We start from the raw sequence: 15,204 nt of genomic DNA on the forward strand, positions 1-15,204 counted from the left end.
TCTGAAGTCCACCACCAGCTCCTTGGTCTTGCTGACGTTCAGCTGGAGGTGGTTGTCCTGGCACCACGATGCCAGATTCTTCACTTCATGAAGTCCATCATTCTGCAATGATGGACTTCAAATTGTTTGGAAATGGCCTCATAACCCTTCTCAGATGGATGGACAACAACAGCTGCTTCTCTAAGATCACTGCTTTTGTCTTTCCTCCTGGGGTTTGTTTTAAGACAGTCCTGACTTTCCAAAGCTGCAAAATGACAAAACGTCTGCGCTTATAGAGGTGCTCACACTTGCTAATTATCTATTAAAGAAGCGCATTTCATTGGCTGCTACATACCTGCTCAATTTCTATGGAAGCTGCAAATATGTACTTTGTTTTTCCACACACTGCTTCAGCATTTTGGCTTAATTTTTTTCATATAAATAAAGGCAATGGATGATATGTGTTGTTGTTCAACTAAGGTTGTACTGAAATGCGGAAGGATTTCTTATTTGGCACCTTCAGCTCTTCCATCCAACATATCTCTCTTGCATCCTCACAGCGAGAGCTCAGACCCAATAAAATGCATCCAAGTAGTTTTCCAAGTAGTTTTTATTAGCCTCTGCATGTCATACTTGATTTAAAGACTCATGCTGTAATACAGACTGTTTATTATGTTTTATTACCTTAACCCACAGGTCTCTTGCTCCCTTTTACTGAGCTACAGACCCAATTTGTAAAACCTTTCCCCAGAGATTCAAGATTAGAATAATGCACCTTATGTTGTTGACACAGTCCTCATGGGCCTCCGTCAGGGTTTTGATGTGTCTGGATGAGATTGGATCAAACAGCAGGACCTCAGTCTGCTCACAGGCCACAGTCAGCACAGACCTAATCAGAAGAAAAAAACCCAGTTGATCTCTTTGTTCATGTGCGACAAGATGTTATGCAGCAGCAAACGAAAGCATAAGGGGGAAAAGGAGAATATTTTCTCGGTTTATAGGCAATCTAATAAGTAGACAGGATGAATTTTACTTGCATTGACGCTACACTACTCATTGCGTTTTTGCTATAATAATGAGTCACAACAATGTTACTAAAACTGCACAACAAGAATAGGTAAAATTTAAAAAAAATTCAAGCGTCAAATGCAGACACAGGTCAAAGTATTGAGTATTGACGAGTATTGTGCACAGCAGCGCTATCACGGTACAGCCAGGACAGGAAGTGTGAGCCCACAAAACAAATGTGACCCAGACTGGCCACAGCTTGACCTGGTTTGTCTGCAGGATTTGTTTCTTACATCTGCTGTCTCTTGGCTTAAGTCCGAGAAGTGCTCACTAGTTGTACAAGACGTTGGAGGTTACATTTTGAGGATATTAAGAACGTACTGTTAAATCATCAGTGAACAAACTGATGGGGTTTGTCTGGAAACTATTTATTATGTCATCAATAAACACCGAGTGAGTATGTATGAGCTGAAGTGGGTAGGTGAGGACGAATGTGGCTTTTAAATTCAAGCTTTTAACGCACAAATATCGGGAAATCTCTCAACTTCACACCCTAAAACGCAGACAAATCTTACCCGTCCGGGGAGTACTCCAGGTTAAACACGGCTCCATGGGTCTGAGTGCCCAGGTTAACTGACTCTACAGCCGGATTCATAGAGCGGTACAAGCTTGTCATTGTCCTGAAGTTATCCCGAGCTGGGTCCACAAACACCCCTCGTCTTATAGTCCTGCTCTGCAACCAAGAAAACAGGCTAGCACCCCTGAAGCTGTCAGTGTCGGAGCCACCACCAGTGTCGGAGCTACCATCAATGCACTTCTTCAGCGGTGCGACGGCCGGTCTGGAGCGGGGCTCTCGCTCCGCCAATACGGGAGACCCCGCGATAGGAGCCACTAGACCCTCGCTGCTCGCGGGGGGTGAAGGAGAAACTCTCCGAGCGATGTCACCTTCCTCATCCGAATCGTCAATGTCAGGGTCTTCCTCTTTGTCGGAGACGGTGCCGCCGTTGGGCCTGTCCCGCGACTCGTCGGCGTCCTCGCTGTCGCTCTGGTGCTCCGAGCTCATTGTAGCTTCTCCAGCGTCCGCACAGACGTTTGCGGTTCGGGGTGCAGGGTCTCGAAAAGTAGGCTGGCCCGGTCACCTAATGAACGCGAACCCGCTGCTTCCTTCACTCTTTTAAGAATCCATTGCAGAGCATTTTAGGTGCATAGGTTACGCTGGGCAAATTTTATTTTGTTGCTAGGTTTGCCAGCGCCTTAACGCCTCCCGTTAAACCACACACGTTAGCTTACATTTCACCGGAAGATGATGATTATACTTCAAAATAAAAGCACAAATAGCCTTTAAAACTCTACGCGTGTGTCTTACATAAAGCAAAACACAATATAAGTATTGTTTATTACTCCTAAACCGTGCTTCTACTCATTTTTAGCGAAATAAGACACGTACAAATAATCCCGTTTTCTTGAGTACAAACGCCGAGCTGAAACATCCAGGCGGAAGATCCGTGCTTCTTTCACATAACTTGTTTTGTTCGCACCAAAACAAACGCAAACAATGACGTAGTTCCGTTTCCTTTCCCTAGCAGATTGCTTGCTGCCATCTGCTGAATAAGTGGATTTTCTATGTGACAATAGTTAACCACAAATTCATTTATGAATATGACAATATAAATGCGCAAGACTGAAATCTTTAAGGTGTAAATAGCGCAGGAAGATCAACAAAACAAACACTGTCATAAAAAGGTAACAACAATAATAACAGTGATAATAATACATCAAGTCAAAAGTCTTGAGCCAATCCTCATTTTTTTAATATTTTACAAGAATACTGTAAATAAATGCAGCAATGTTTTTTTGAACATGTGTAAACATGCACGGAAATAAGGCATATAAGGCAAGAAATAGATAGTGCAATTCTAAGGAGACTGAATGTTGATGTTTGGTATGATCACCTTTCTTTTTCAACACAGCCTGAACTCTCATAGGCACAATTTCTAGTAATTTCTTTGAGTAGGCTTCAGGAATAGCTCCAAAGAATTTCTAAAGAATATTACAAGCTTTTCTTTGGGTGTTGGCTGCCTTTTGTTCCATTTTCTGTCACGATAATCTCACACTGCTTCAGTAATGTTGAGATCCAGGCTCTGGGGAGGCCAATCTGTGACTGATAGTGTTCCAGTGTGTGTTTTTCAATACAGGTTTGCTTTTACTACATTGGCAAGTTGTTTGGGATTATTGCCATGCCGAAAAATCCAAATGTCCAATCAGATGCTTTCCACATGGATGATGGGTCAAAATCAGCTTCACAGCTGTAGCTTCACAGGTTCTCCACAAGGGTGTGTCCATTCCTCAGTGCATTTCTGGTAAGACTCCTGCTTACCATACTGAGCTATTTTAAAATAATCTGTTTTCTCATATATCAGATATTTGAAGTAAAATATATGTATGTATGTGGTTTCTCTCTCCATATATATAGCCTTTTACAGGAAGATTCACTGACAAATGAAGAATTAAGAAAATGTCTTATTAAGGAAAATGTGTATTCTGACCAGTTTGTGAAAACCTCCTTAAGACTGCTTTGGTTGGTAGCATATTTCTGTAGTCATAGTTTAAATGGAAATAATGAACTGTATGAACACACATTTAATTGCGAATCAAACAAAATTCCATTGTGGTTTGCCTTATGCCTTATGTTTCTATTAAGCTTACCAGTGATAGCTAATAAAGCTTATTTTGAGTTTATGTTTGTCTAAGGAGTCCTGCATATTGGGTCTCCACCTACCACACAGCACCCCTTGATAATAATTTCTGTTGCTGCAGTCTTCTGAGGACTTAAGCCTGATTAGAGCTGTTGTGGTTTTCTGAATTGTGATTTCAAACAATTTTCTTGTAAATCTGTGGACATTTGATTTCATGTTCAGCATCCTAATTCCATTCATTCTGTTGGAATTGCATTGGTAACTCATTGAAGTGTTACTGAGTATTCATAACCAGCCACTTTGTACGTACAGTGAGCGAATGGGTTGGTGAACTAAATAAGGTTGAATTAAATTGACTCATTAGAACTACGTTGGCTCATATTGATCAGAGAGTTAGAACAACAACTAAAAGAAACTTAGATTAACCTGAAAGGAACTAATCAGGGTTAACTGGTATTGGACACAAATCAGGATTTAAAACCAAACCTAAAGTGGCAAGTGAGAGAGATTTATTTTTGGTTTTTTGGGGGTTTTTTGTTGTTGTTTTCTTCTTTTATTTAATTCCTTCTGGGATTTAGATCCAACAACTTAAGTGCCGAAACTGTACGTACACTTCTGTGTATTCCATTTTCCATAAAACAGCCAGCAGTTCAAAATTTACGATGGTCTGTTGTTTGTTACTTCAGGTTTCCAGTATAAACTGCTCTTGTAAATCTAGATTCTGGTCCCAGCTATCTGTAAATATCTACAGTGCTACAATATGTTAACGTTTTTTTGTTGTTGTTGTTTTTAAAGAATATGTTCAATTTTTCCTTCATCTATTTATTTTATTTTTATTTTTTTATCCAAATATGTATAAAATTTTTGCTCTTCATCAGTCTAAATAATGAATATTATACATGTGTTTCTCTTATATTAAACATCTGCTGATATTCTGACCTGTAAGACAAACATAACTGTGTTTTTCATCTATCCCTTTCTTTATTGCGTGAGTCAAACCAGGAGATTGTGACAGATATTGCTAGAAATGTAAAACATAAATGTGCTGCCAAACCAACACATGCAGCTATCAAACCTTTCTTCATTTTAATTCTTAAAATGAATTATTCTTGAACGAAGACACTGATTTGACACATGTAAAATATGGTTGATTGTGTTTATTGCCCCCTCCACCCATCTCCCTACCATGTGTTCTCAAAAGTGAACAGAGGGTTGGGAAATGATAGAGGAAAGGAAGAAGTGGGGAAAAGAGTTGCAAAGAAGAGGGTAAAGCAAGGGTAGAAGACCGAAAAAGTGGTGAAAGAAAGGATTAGAAAGGAGGAAAGAGACAGAGGAGAGAAAACCCCAACAATCCCTTCTGAGCAAGGAGGAAAAACTCCCCTTAAGCAGGAAGAAACCTGTGGCAGAAGGTTTGGGTGTGAGGGTGAAAAAAGAAAAGAAAAAGGATGAAGAATATATTGGAGAAAGAAAACATGGAGAGTGATGAAGAGGTGGTCGGAGAGAAAGGGAGAGGGGTGATGAGATAGAAAAGAGGTGGAGGAAGACAAGCCTATGCCTCCTCATGATTAAGTGATGAAGCAGTAGGGTCCCTCCTCCTGAAAGAGCAGAAGCGTTTTTTCTTATTTTTTAGGCACTGTTCCTGGAGCTCTTTAGGCTCTTCTGTAGGATGAGGATTTTCATTTCATTGATTGTTCCTGCATTTTGCTCCTCAAATTTCTTGCATTTTTTCTCCAGTTCTTCTAATTTTGCTTGTTTTTCATTAAGCTTTTCTTTCAGTTTTTTAGATTTTGCCTCCTGTATTCGCTTTGCCTGTAGCATCTTTATATCCCTCTGTTGTACTTTGTTGTACATGTCTTCTAACTCCTCATTTCTGCTCTGGATTTCTTGAAGTGTATACTACAGGTCTTTATGTGTTTTCTTCAGTTCTTCCCTTGCACCTGCATTTCATTGTTTTTGCACCTCAAGTTGTTGTTAGGTTCTGTTTTTTCTCAGCATTTCATTGAACCTATATTGCATGTCTGAGCATTATTTTTTCCAGTTTTTCCTTTTCTCCTTCTAGTTCAATGGTTTTCGCATGCATTTCATTATAACATGCGTGCAGTTGTAGATTTTTCCTTTCAAAGTCTTGGAGAATAAGTTGTGTGTTTTTTTCTGTATTACTTCCTGTTGCTCTTTCTCTTGAAGCATTTCTGCATTTTTGTGCAGTGCTTCATCAAGCAGTATTTGCAACACATGATGTTTTTCCTCCATGTTTTGGAGTTTACATTCCATTTCTTTCTCCTTTATGTCCTCTTGTTTCTTCTCTTGAAGAAACTCTTTTTTTTTCCAGGGCTTCATCAAATTTTACTTGCAGCTTCTGATTCTTTTTCTCTGTGTCTTGGAGAGTCAGTACAGCCCAGTTTGATTTTAATAAAGGTTATCTTATCTTATTTTAAATGGGCCAGACCAGTGAAACTCTCTTTTCTGTCAGTGTAACGATGTTTAACTAGAAATTTAATCCCTGAGCTAATTATATAAATATAATCTAAGAAAAAGAAATTCAGTTTTCAACAATACACTTACACACATCCGTTTTCCTACATGATGAAGTAATTCCGCTTTGGGCTTAAATTTACAGAAAAATGTCTATTAGCTCATTGCACAGACTGTCTTGTAATTATAAAATGGAACATTTTTATTAAATGACAGAATAATGTTTTTTTTTTCTTTTTGCATGATTCTGACAATGAATCCACTGTAAAAATTAAACTTCTCTATAGTAGATCATGGAAAAAAAGGTGATCTTCTCTTATTTAATCGTTCATTTTTTAATCATTGTCAAGTATAATTTTGACTATCTGGCGGCGGAGTTTGGCCCTTAGACCTTATGTTTGACACTGCTGGCATGGTACTGTTGCAGAAATAGCAAACACAGCATAGCCTGTTTTAGAGTTTGAAAGCCACAGAGAAATCGACAGTATGCCTCCGTGTTTTTGCTTAGACAATAGGTCCTTCCCATATCGAGACGCTCATGTTTATCAGAGAATCATGGTTATATCCATAACCTCAAGTTTGTAATGATGCCCTCTTTATTGGGTATGACACCACATCTCCAGTTTACCTAAGGAAGTCCTGATTTTATTGTCCTTACTTGCCAGCCTTGTAAGACATAAAGTATTCGAACGAGTAATAGCCAAAGTCTCGTTGAATTGCTGGTTTTCTTTGGCACGGTGCTAAATTGCTGATAGACACCTCTGACCTTATATTCAAATTTAAAAGTGACTTGCTGGGACAGTGGATAAAAAGCATGACTAAGCAGGCCTTGCACAAACAGCGCACTTCCCCGAGGCGCTATAACTTGGAAGTGAGACATAATTATAGTTTGTGTCGTGGTTGGGTTTACGTTTGCATGCCTCCACAATGTGTTTTGGATGTATGTGTGCCGCGCGTGTGCGGGCGTGCAAACTACAGAGCGTGCCCTCTTATAGATAATTACTGCTACCATTATTGCTGCTGTGCAGAAAATAACTCGAGGGATTGAAATGCAAATGCTAATAAAGTCTTTACAAATATGTTTAGTTTTAATTGGTACTAATTAGTCCAATGAGAGGCAGAGCTGGTGACACAGTGACTTTTTACCTGGATGGAGTAGGTGGCGACACAAGGAGGGCAAACGAGCCCCCTCCATCTGCATGCTTTTGCGCACGCGTAAAATGCATTCAAACGCACGCTCGCGTACTTAAACTCTGGCTCATGGCCTATATGAACGAATAGTCACTGAATTCTTTCGGGGCCAGAAGGCAAAAATGACAAGGAACAGGGATGCTGCGCTCCATCCAAGCCGAGCCGGCTGCGCGGTTTTACGCGCGGTGGCACAACTACGGCCATCTAAAAAGATGCCAAGGCTTCCTGCGGTTATCCTGATTGTGCCAGTGATGCTGTTAGCCTTGGTCAAGCCAGCATCTGCTCATCCTCAATGCCTGGACTTCAAGCCACCTTTTAAACCTCCATGGCACCTGGAGTTTTGCAATCAGTATGAGCAGTTTGGATGCTGCGACCAGGGAACTGACAACATGATCGCGGAGAGGTACTGGGACATCATTGAACAGCTGGAAGCGGCAGGTCATGAGCTCTGTACCGACATGCTGAAGGAAATTATGTGCCAGGTAAATATATTCTCTTGAGTTTTGATTACTATTAATGCCATGATCATCATCTTTACTTTAGGTGCACTGCAGTCTTTTCACGTTTGCTGCAGTTGTGGTTGTATGTTCTCCATTTCAGACAAACAAACAAACAAAAAAATCCTTGAAAAAATGAAACATACACAACTTGAACTTTTGATTCATTGTAGTTTATTCTAATTAAACTCAAGTTAAAATCAATTTAGGGTTACAATAATAAAATAAATCCCACAAAAGTTATCACTTAACTTTATAATTGTTATAAATGGTTGAATAGAAACTGAAAATTTGCTCAAGTTTAAAGCAAACTAAAACTGGATACTCCCATCAGATATTAAATGTAACTACTAGTGACTGATAAACTAGTATTTCGCAAAAACAAATATTATCTAACTGTCATTGAGGTTTTAATCCAGAGTGCTTATATTTGTAACAATTATCAGTAACATCAGATTATGGTTTCCACATCTGAAATAAAAAACATCTGATATTGAAATCACTATGACATGTTTCCATATTTCATTTACACAGGCAAATTTGCAGAGGACAAACTTCCAGACATTCAAAGTGCTCTTATTTGAAAAACAAAACAAGTCTTTGTGCTTATGGGACACATGTATTCTTGATGTTGTGACTTAATGGCTCTCTTAGTCCAATAAATCATCTCCTCTGTGCATGACGCTGCCCTGAAATGTCTTAATGGTAAACCACTGTGTTTGCCCCATCCAGGAATGCTCGCCGTATGCTGCCCACCTCTACGATGCTGAGGACCCCTACACACCTGTGAGAGAAATTCCCGGTCTTTGCTTTAACTACTGCTCTGAGTTTCATTCCAAATGTCGCCACGTGCTTAAATATTTAACAGTCAACCAGCTGCTGCTGTACGCCGCAGAGCGCGACGTAACCACGTTCTGCAGCATGGTAGACCTGCCTGACCAAGACTACTGCTACCCCACTGTTTTGAAAAGCTCTGACCTCAATAGTAACCTGGGACAGGTGGTAGAGGACCCAAGAGGTTGTCTCCAGTTGTGCCTGACTGAAGTGGCCAACAATCTCAGGAACCCAGTGCTGATGCTGCACAGTGGAGATGACACACATCGAATGTTTATTGCAGAACAGATGGGCTTTGTTTGGGTTTACCTACGCGACGGCAGCCGGCTGGAGCAGCCTTTCCTGGATATGAGCGGGGAGGTGTTGACCACTCCATGGCTGGGGGATGAGAGAGGATTCCTAGGAATGGCTTTCCACCCAAAGTACCGGGATAATGGACGCTTCTTTATTTACTATTCCATCCAGGTCAGCAGTGAGCTGGAAAAAATCAGGATCAGCGAGATGAAGGTGTCTGCCTATGACATGAATGTGGCTGATCCCTACTCAGAGAGGTATGCAGAGGGAGGGTCTTTCTTTCATGATGTGGGCCTGCACAAACTACATAGGCTTTATCATCATTCAGGGGAGGGGCTGTAATTGCACCAACCCTTGCATAAACATGTTCAGGGCTAAACACTACATATCAATTTACGATTTTCTGGGATTCTGAGGACCATTAAAATTCACAACCTACCCTGCACTTTGCAGCGTGAAACTATGAAAATATCTCAGTGAAACACAAAAAGGAGTAGTCCTTCACTTTGTTTTAGGCCTTCTAAACATTTATTGCTCATAATCCTAAAATTTTACAAGAGATATATTTAATTATTATATCCCCAAACCCCCTATAGTATGTTATAGACCCACAAAAAACTTCAACACTTGTGTTACATTTAGGAGCACTCAGAGAAATGACAACTCTCCAGCAGGTTTTCTTTCTTTGTGCAAGCAAGCATAAGGCAGACACTAACTGTAAAACGAGGAGGCGGCAGGAACAATATCCAAATGCAGCACACACAGAGGGACACGCAAGGTCAATCCAATCTTTAATCCAGAAAAGAGGAGACGGAAAAAACAACACAGCAAACAATCCAGAGAAGAGCAGGGGAAAGTGAAAGACCATTAAAAGGTTCAAGAGGTCATATACAGTTGATTGATTGGGGGCGGGGCAAAAAATCACAAAGGAGAGAAACTGAAAGGTAGTAAAACTAATAACTGTGTGAACAAAAGAGAAGGAAAAAAATACAGAAATTAAAATAATAAGAACAATGCAGGCACGTAGAAGAAAGATAAACAATCAAAACAGACAAAAGAAACAACATTTGAGTTAAAAGCAAACAACAACGCACAATGCATAAAGGTTTCATGCAAACGTGTTACCAAAATGGTGATCTAAAGAGATACACCTTTAGAGAAATCACAGAATCAGCATTCCACAGTACAGGTGCTGTGTTTGATCTGCTCAGGTCCTTAGGCAGATGCGTGGAGCAGACAGTAAATTTACCTTATTTGCTTACATGAGCGAGCTGAAAAGTACTATTTAAGGAGGTTGACCACATGTTGGAGAAACAGCTGTAAACCAGCTTGTTTCAGTTTAAGGATTGTTTTGAATAAATTGCTTCAGTCACGGCTTTAACAAAGAAACAGGCTGCCAGAGAACATTTCACATAGGTGAGAATCTTTGAGGTAATAGTGCCTTAAGCCTGCTCTGTCATCACTTTTTAAATAGAATGAATTTTTTTTACTGTATAGGGCATGAATGACAGACACCAAAGCAGCTGAAGAGTTGAATGTTGGATTAAAGCTAACCTTGGGCCACACTTCAGAAACTTGACAACCTGATAAAAAGTATTTTAAAGTATACTTTATCTAATTGTTCTGAACTGCATGCATTTTATGTTCAGGCTCATTTTAGAGATCGAGGAGCCAGCCGCAAACCACAACGGAGGCCAGCTGCTTTTTGGTGTTGACGGCTATTTGTATATCTTCACTGGAGACGGTGGAAAAGCTGGGGATCCATTTGGGAAGTATGGCAACGCACAAAACAAGTAAGGTCCTTCAGGTTTCCTCAAGTGAAAATAATAACCTAGTCAAATATGTGAACAATAATTTAACCATAAAGCCATTGCGTTAAGCCTGGTATTGCCATTGTTAGCTGTTATTTTTTATTAATCTATTTAGCCAAACTTTCAGCTAACTGTGTCTCCATAGCCTTCAGCTACACCCACCCTTCATCCATACATACATACGTTTCTGAGTTAGAAAGAGTTTATACAAATATTTTATTATTTTGGCTTTTTTAGCCTTTATTGGATACAGACAGGGTAAACATAGGAAAGTGGGGAGAGAGAGAAGGCCCACCATCCAGAGGAATCGTTGTAGGAGTCGGGTGGATTATGCAGCAGTATCAATGTTCTTATATTACTTAAAACTATTCAGCCATTTAAAACATTACCATTTATTAACTGTTTGTGCAATATGACCTGGCACTCAATCAAAGCTTGTTCATTATACCCCAAGGTACTATAAGAATGCCTAATTATTAATCCATTATCTACACCTTTAGGTTATTTATCTTATATTAATCATTTTTTCACTTAAGACCTCTACCCTGAGTTTTTCATTTATTTTCTTGGTATTCAGAAGTGCTCTTTTGGGAAAAGTGCTTCGCATTGATGTGGATGGAAGTGACCCCAGTGGCATGCCATACAGGATCCCCCCTGACAACCCATTCCTCAGGGACCCAGGTGCCCGGCCAGAGGTGTTTGCTTATGGGGTACGAAACATGTGGCGATGTTCCGTGGACCGTGGAGACCCGGTGAGCGGCTACGGCAGAGGTCGGATAATCTGCGGGGATGTTGGTCAAAACCGCTACGAGGAGATTGACGTTATTATCAAAGGAGGAAACTATGGATGGAGGGCCAAAGAGGGCTTCGAGTGCTACGACATGAAATTGTGCCAAAACTCCTCCCTGAGTATGTTTTCTGTTCTTGTGAAGCTTCCCCAGTGATGAAGTCAAGAGCTATTTTCTGTCTGCTTGAAACGTTTGCCACGTTTTATTTCCATCGTTTTTGATTGTTTTCATTCTCAGAGTTAAATTAGGTTTGTCTTTCTCTGCCACAACAGATGACATCCTCCCTATATTTGCATACAGCCATCATGTCGGGAAGTCTGTGACAGGAGGGTATGTGTACAGAGGATGTGAATCACCCAATCTGAATGGCTTGTACATTTTCGGAGACTTCATGAGTGGGTAAGATTATGTTTATCTGAGCATTTTCCAGCCGGAATTGGTCTGTCTTCTCAGTTACCTTTACATTTTTTATTTAATTCGCCTGCTCCAAGTGACATAAAGCTGTCAACCTTTCAGTCGAATTATGGCTTTAGAGGAAGACAGGACAACAGGAAACTGGAAAGAGAGGAGTGTGTGTATGGGTGATACGCAGACTTGCTCTTTTCCCGGACTCATCAATCAACACCACAAGTTCATCATCTCATTTGCTGAAGATGAAGCAGGTAAGGTTTGATCAGTCTGTTTATGCGTTTATCACAGGATCAGACCCGTGTGACACTGCTGACAAGCTGTTTTTGTCATCCAGGGGAGCTGTACTTCCTGGCTACGTCATACCCGAGTGCCATGTCTGCTTTTGGAACTGTGTTTAAATTCATGGACCCCTCCAGGTATAGTGTCAGACCAGGTGTATATTACATTTACACATTTATGGACGTGCTCTGTGTTAAATGGGAACACCTGCTTGGGGAAATTATTCAAAAAGACAGGCGTGTTTTTCAAACAGGCTTTAATTCAAGTTATAGAAAAGAAAAAAATGCCGGGAGCCAAATAATTATGAATTGTACATAAAGGAAGAATAAAGGATGTGTCTTCCAACAATCTGTTGCATCCTAGGCAGTCTCTTTACCAGAGAAGTCCTGAAACGCTAACACAGTATGAGAAGAATGACATTTTGTATCAGTCATTTAAAGCAGCAGGATTCTAACGTTTGACATCTCAAAGGTTTTTTTCCCCTATAGGATCAAAATTAGGGGCAGGCCCTTACAAGCACACATTTTTTCCTTTCAAGTAAAATCCAGTGAGCCATTATGAATCTGTATCAAGCAATAATGTCATGATAATTTTAATGATAATTCAATTAACTGAAATAACATTATAAAGAAGATGTTATTGCTGCTAAAAGTGATTCCACTAGTTACTGAATGATTTAGTGTACTTAATTTATTTATTTACTTTTAGTTTCTGCATTTTGGCTTAGTTTTCATTGAGTAAACAATGATCTACTGTAATATTTCACAGGTTCATATGAGGTTGTACTCACTTGATAAGAACCAGATGATGTTTTTATGTCTCGACACATAAACCTTAGAACCAAAAGAGTGCGTACTTTCTTTTTACTGTGACTTTACATTGGTTTTAAGGATGCTGTGGGAAAGTTTTTGTACAGAAAATAACGAAACTTTTTAAATTAAATAAATAACAATACGATTGTGCTGTCCTAAAGAAAACAACAAAGACAGAGTTACTATCTCGTCATTAAAAAGGGACTTCATTTACTTTTATAGGAGAGCACCTCCTGGGAAATGTAAGCAAAAGCCACTCCCTGTCAAAGTGAGGGGAAAAAAGTTTCCATTTGTGCCAAAGGAATGTAAGTAACTTCAAACTTATCTTTGCATTTCAATCACTTCTCGATCTGCATACCAGACCTGTTGTAAATCTGAGGTCGTCTAAGAAAGTAAAGACATTTATTTTAACCTGAAACGTCTAATATTTCGAGGTGCATTGAATATAAACATATACACACCATATTATCAAGTCAATTAACCTGATGTTAGAGGTTAGCGTAAGCGTTACACAAGCCACATTTAAGAAAAATCTGTTCTTGCAGACCGACAAATTGCCTGGGTTCACTGATTACTCATGCATGCATGTCCTGAGCAGAACCTGCTTTTTTCCCCCTCTCTGGATTTACTGTCTACATGCTGCCAAATTGTATAATCACACTGGGCTCATACATAAAGCTATAAAAAGCAGCATCCAGTTTTACATCAAACATATTTAAAATAGAGACAAGCATTCCAAACACTTGGGCTCAGCCAAATATGCACACCATTTAAAAAAAAATACTCAACACATGTGGTTGTAGAAGAGTAAAATGGTGAAAATGGGTACTTATTGACATCTGTGCCATTTCAGTGACTGTACTGGGCACAAATGAAAAACCTACCAGACCACCGCCAAGAAAATTCAAACTCCCCACCAAACCGCCGGTGAGGAGCAGCCAGATCAAACCTACGATGACTGCAGCAGGCAACTCAACGACGGGCACCGCTGTAAAGGTCAAACCGAAATCATCGGACAAAGACACGAAGAAGAAAAATATGCTGAAACCATGGAAAAAAGACAAAATGCTGAACAAGAAAAAAGCCAGCACACAAGCAAAGAAGAATACTTTGAAGCAGAAATCTAAGAAGACGACTGTCAGCGTCAAAGATAAAGTAAAACCAAAGACAAATCAAACTGCCACAGAGACTTTAAACACTTCAAACGCCCACAATGGCCTGAAAGATAACAAAATCCACACAAAGAGGAAGATACACCAGAGGAAAGCTGCGCAGAAGCAAAGTGGACCAAAGATGAAGATTAAAGAATCTACAAAAGAGTATCCTGCCTTTGTGAACAAAACTAAGACAAACTTCAACGTAAGAAGCAACAGAACACTAACAAGACAGCTTAAGGTGAAGAGCAAACAAACATGAGTCTGATTATGGCTTAATCAGATTTTGTCTTCATGAAATGATAGTGTTGACTGGCACATCTTAAAGCAATAGTTCTACTCTTATTTTCAGCTATGGGAAGAGTTATTCCACTCCCATGTATGCACAGAGACAGCAGCTTAGTGCAAAGGCTAACGACAGAGGCAAGCTCCTGAAGACTGGCTCTATCAGAGAATCAATTCACCAGCACTTCTAAAGATTGCTTATTATTATTTTACCTTTATTGTTGCCACCGGAGTCTCCAATTCCAGATATCAGCAGCCTCTGCCAAAATGCTGAACAATTCCTTTAAAGCAGTGTTTCTCATATTGGTTACCAGTAGAAAGTACAGCAGTGAGTACTTGAGATTTTTATATTCATTTAAATACCAGTTATGCATATCTCTGAAAATAAACTTCAATAAACTAAATTTCATATTCAGCATTCTTTTCAGTGCAGTCCTTTTAGCTGTTGTAACTGCTGAAAGCATCACTGAAGAAGAAAGTAACACATATAATGAGCAGGATGCCAGTTTCAAAATATGTCAAAAGAAAAATGGATTCATGGTTGAAACACATCCGACATACAAACTGTTAAGTGCTCCACATCTTCCTCTAGGACTTTCTTTTCTTCTGCAGCTTCATAAATTAGACTTTAAAGTCACAAGTGGAAAACATTTAACCTTCCCAGCAACCCAAGAAACTCCAGAAAAACCGAAG

At 39.7% G+C, this 15,204-nt stretch overlaps 2 protein-coding genes across 2 annotated transcripts in view; one reads left to right on the forward strand and one right to left on the reverse strand.

Annotated features, from left to right (window-relative positions):
• Positions 1 to 2,384, reverse strand: part of wdr32 (WD repeat domain 32) — a 31,267-nt gene extending 28,883 nt beyond the window's left edge. The window contains exons 1-2 of the mRNA XM_005946936.3: positions 1,563 to 2,384; positions 755 to 868 (exon numbers count right to left, since the gene is read on the reverse strand). Of these exons, the coding sequence (XP_005946998.1) occupies positions 755 to 868; positions 1,563 to 2,050 (602 nt within the window). The 5' untranslated portion in view covers positions 2,051 to 2,384. The remainder of the gene's footprint in view (positions 1 to 754; positions 869 to 1,562) is intronic.
• Positions 2,385 to 7,204: 4,820 nt separating this feature from the next.
• hhipl2 (HHIP-like 2) lies at positions 7,205 to 14,926 on the forward strand. The gene is made up of 9 exons (XM_005946935.3): positions 7,205 to 7,828; positions 8,576 to 9,228; positions 10,621 to 10,764; positions 11,360 to 11,691; positions 11,843 to 11,969; positions 12,087 to 12,232; positions 12,316 to 12,397; positions 13,295 to 13,377; positions 13,926 to 14,926. The coding sequence occupies exons 1-9, from the start codon at positions 7,469 to 7,471 to the stop codon at positions 14,486 to 14,488; spliced, it is 2,490 nt and encodes an 829-aa protein (XP_005946997.1). The 5' UTR covers positions 7,205 to 7,468; the 3' UTR covers positions 14,489 to 14,926.
• Positions 14,927 to 15,204: the final 278 nt, after the last annotated feature.

The sequence above is a fragment of the Haplochromis burtoni genome, unplaced genomic scaffold (genome assembly GCF_018398535.1).
Source record: "Haplochromis burtoni strain Fernald_Lab_line unplaced genomic scaffold, NCSU_Asbu1 Contig_393, whole genome shotgun sequence".
Classification (NCBI taxonomy): Eukaryota; Metazoa; Chordata; class Actinopteri; order Cichliformes; family Cichlidae; genus Haplochromis; species Haplochromis burtoni.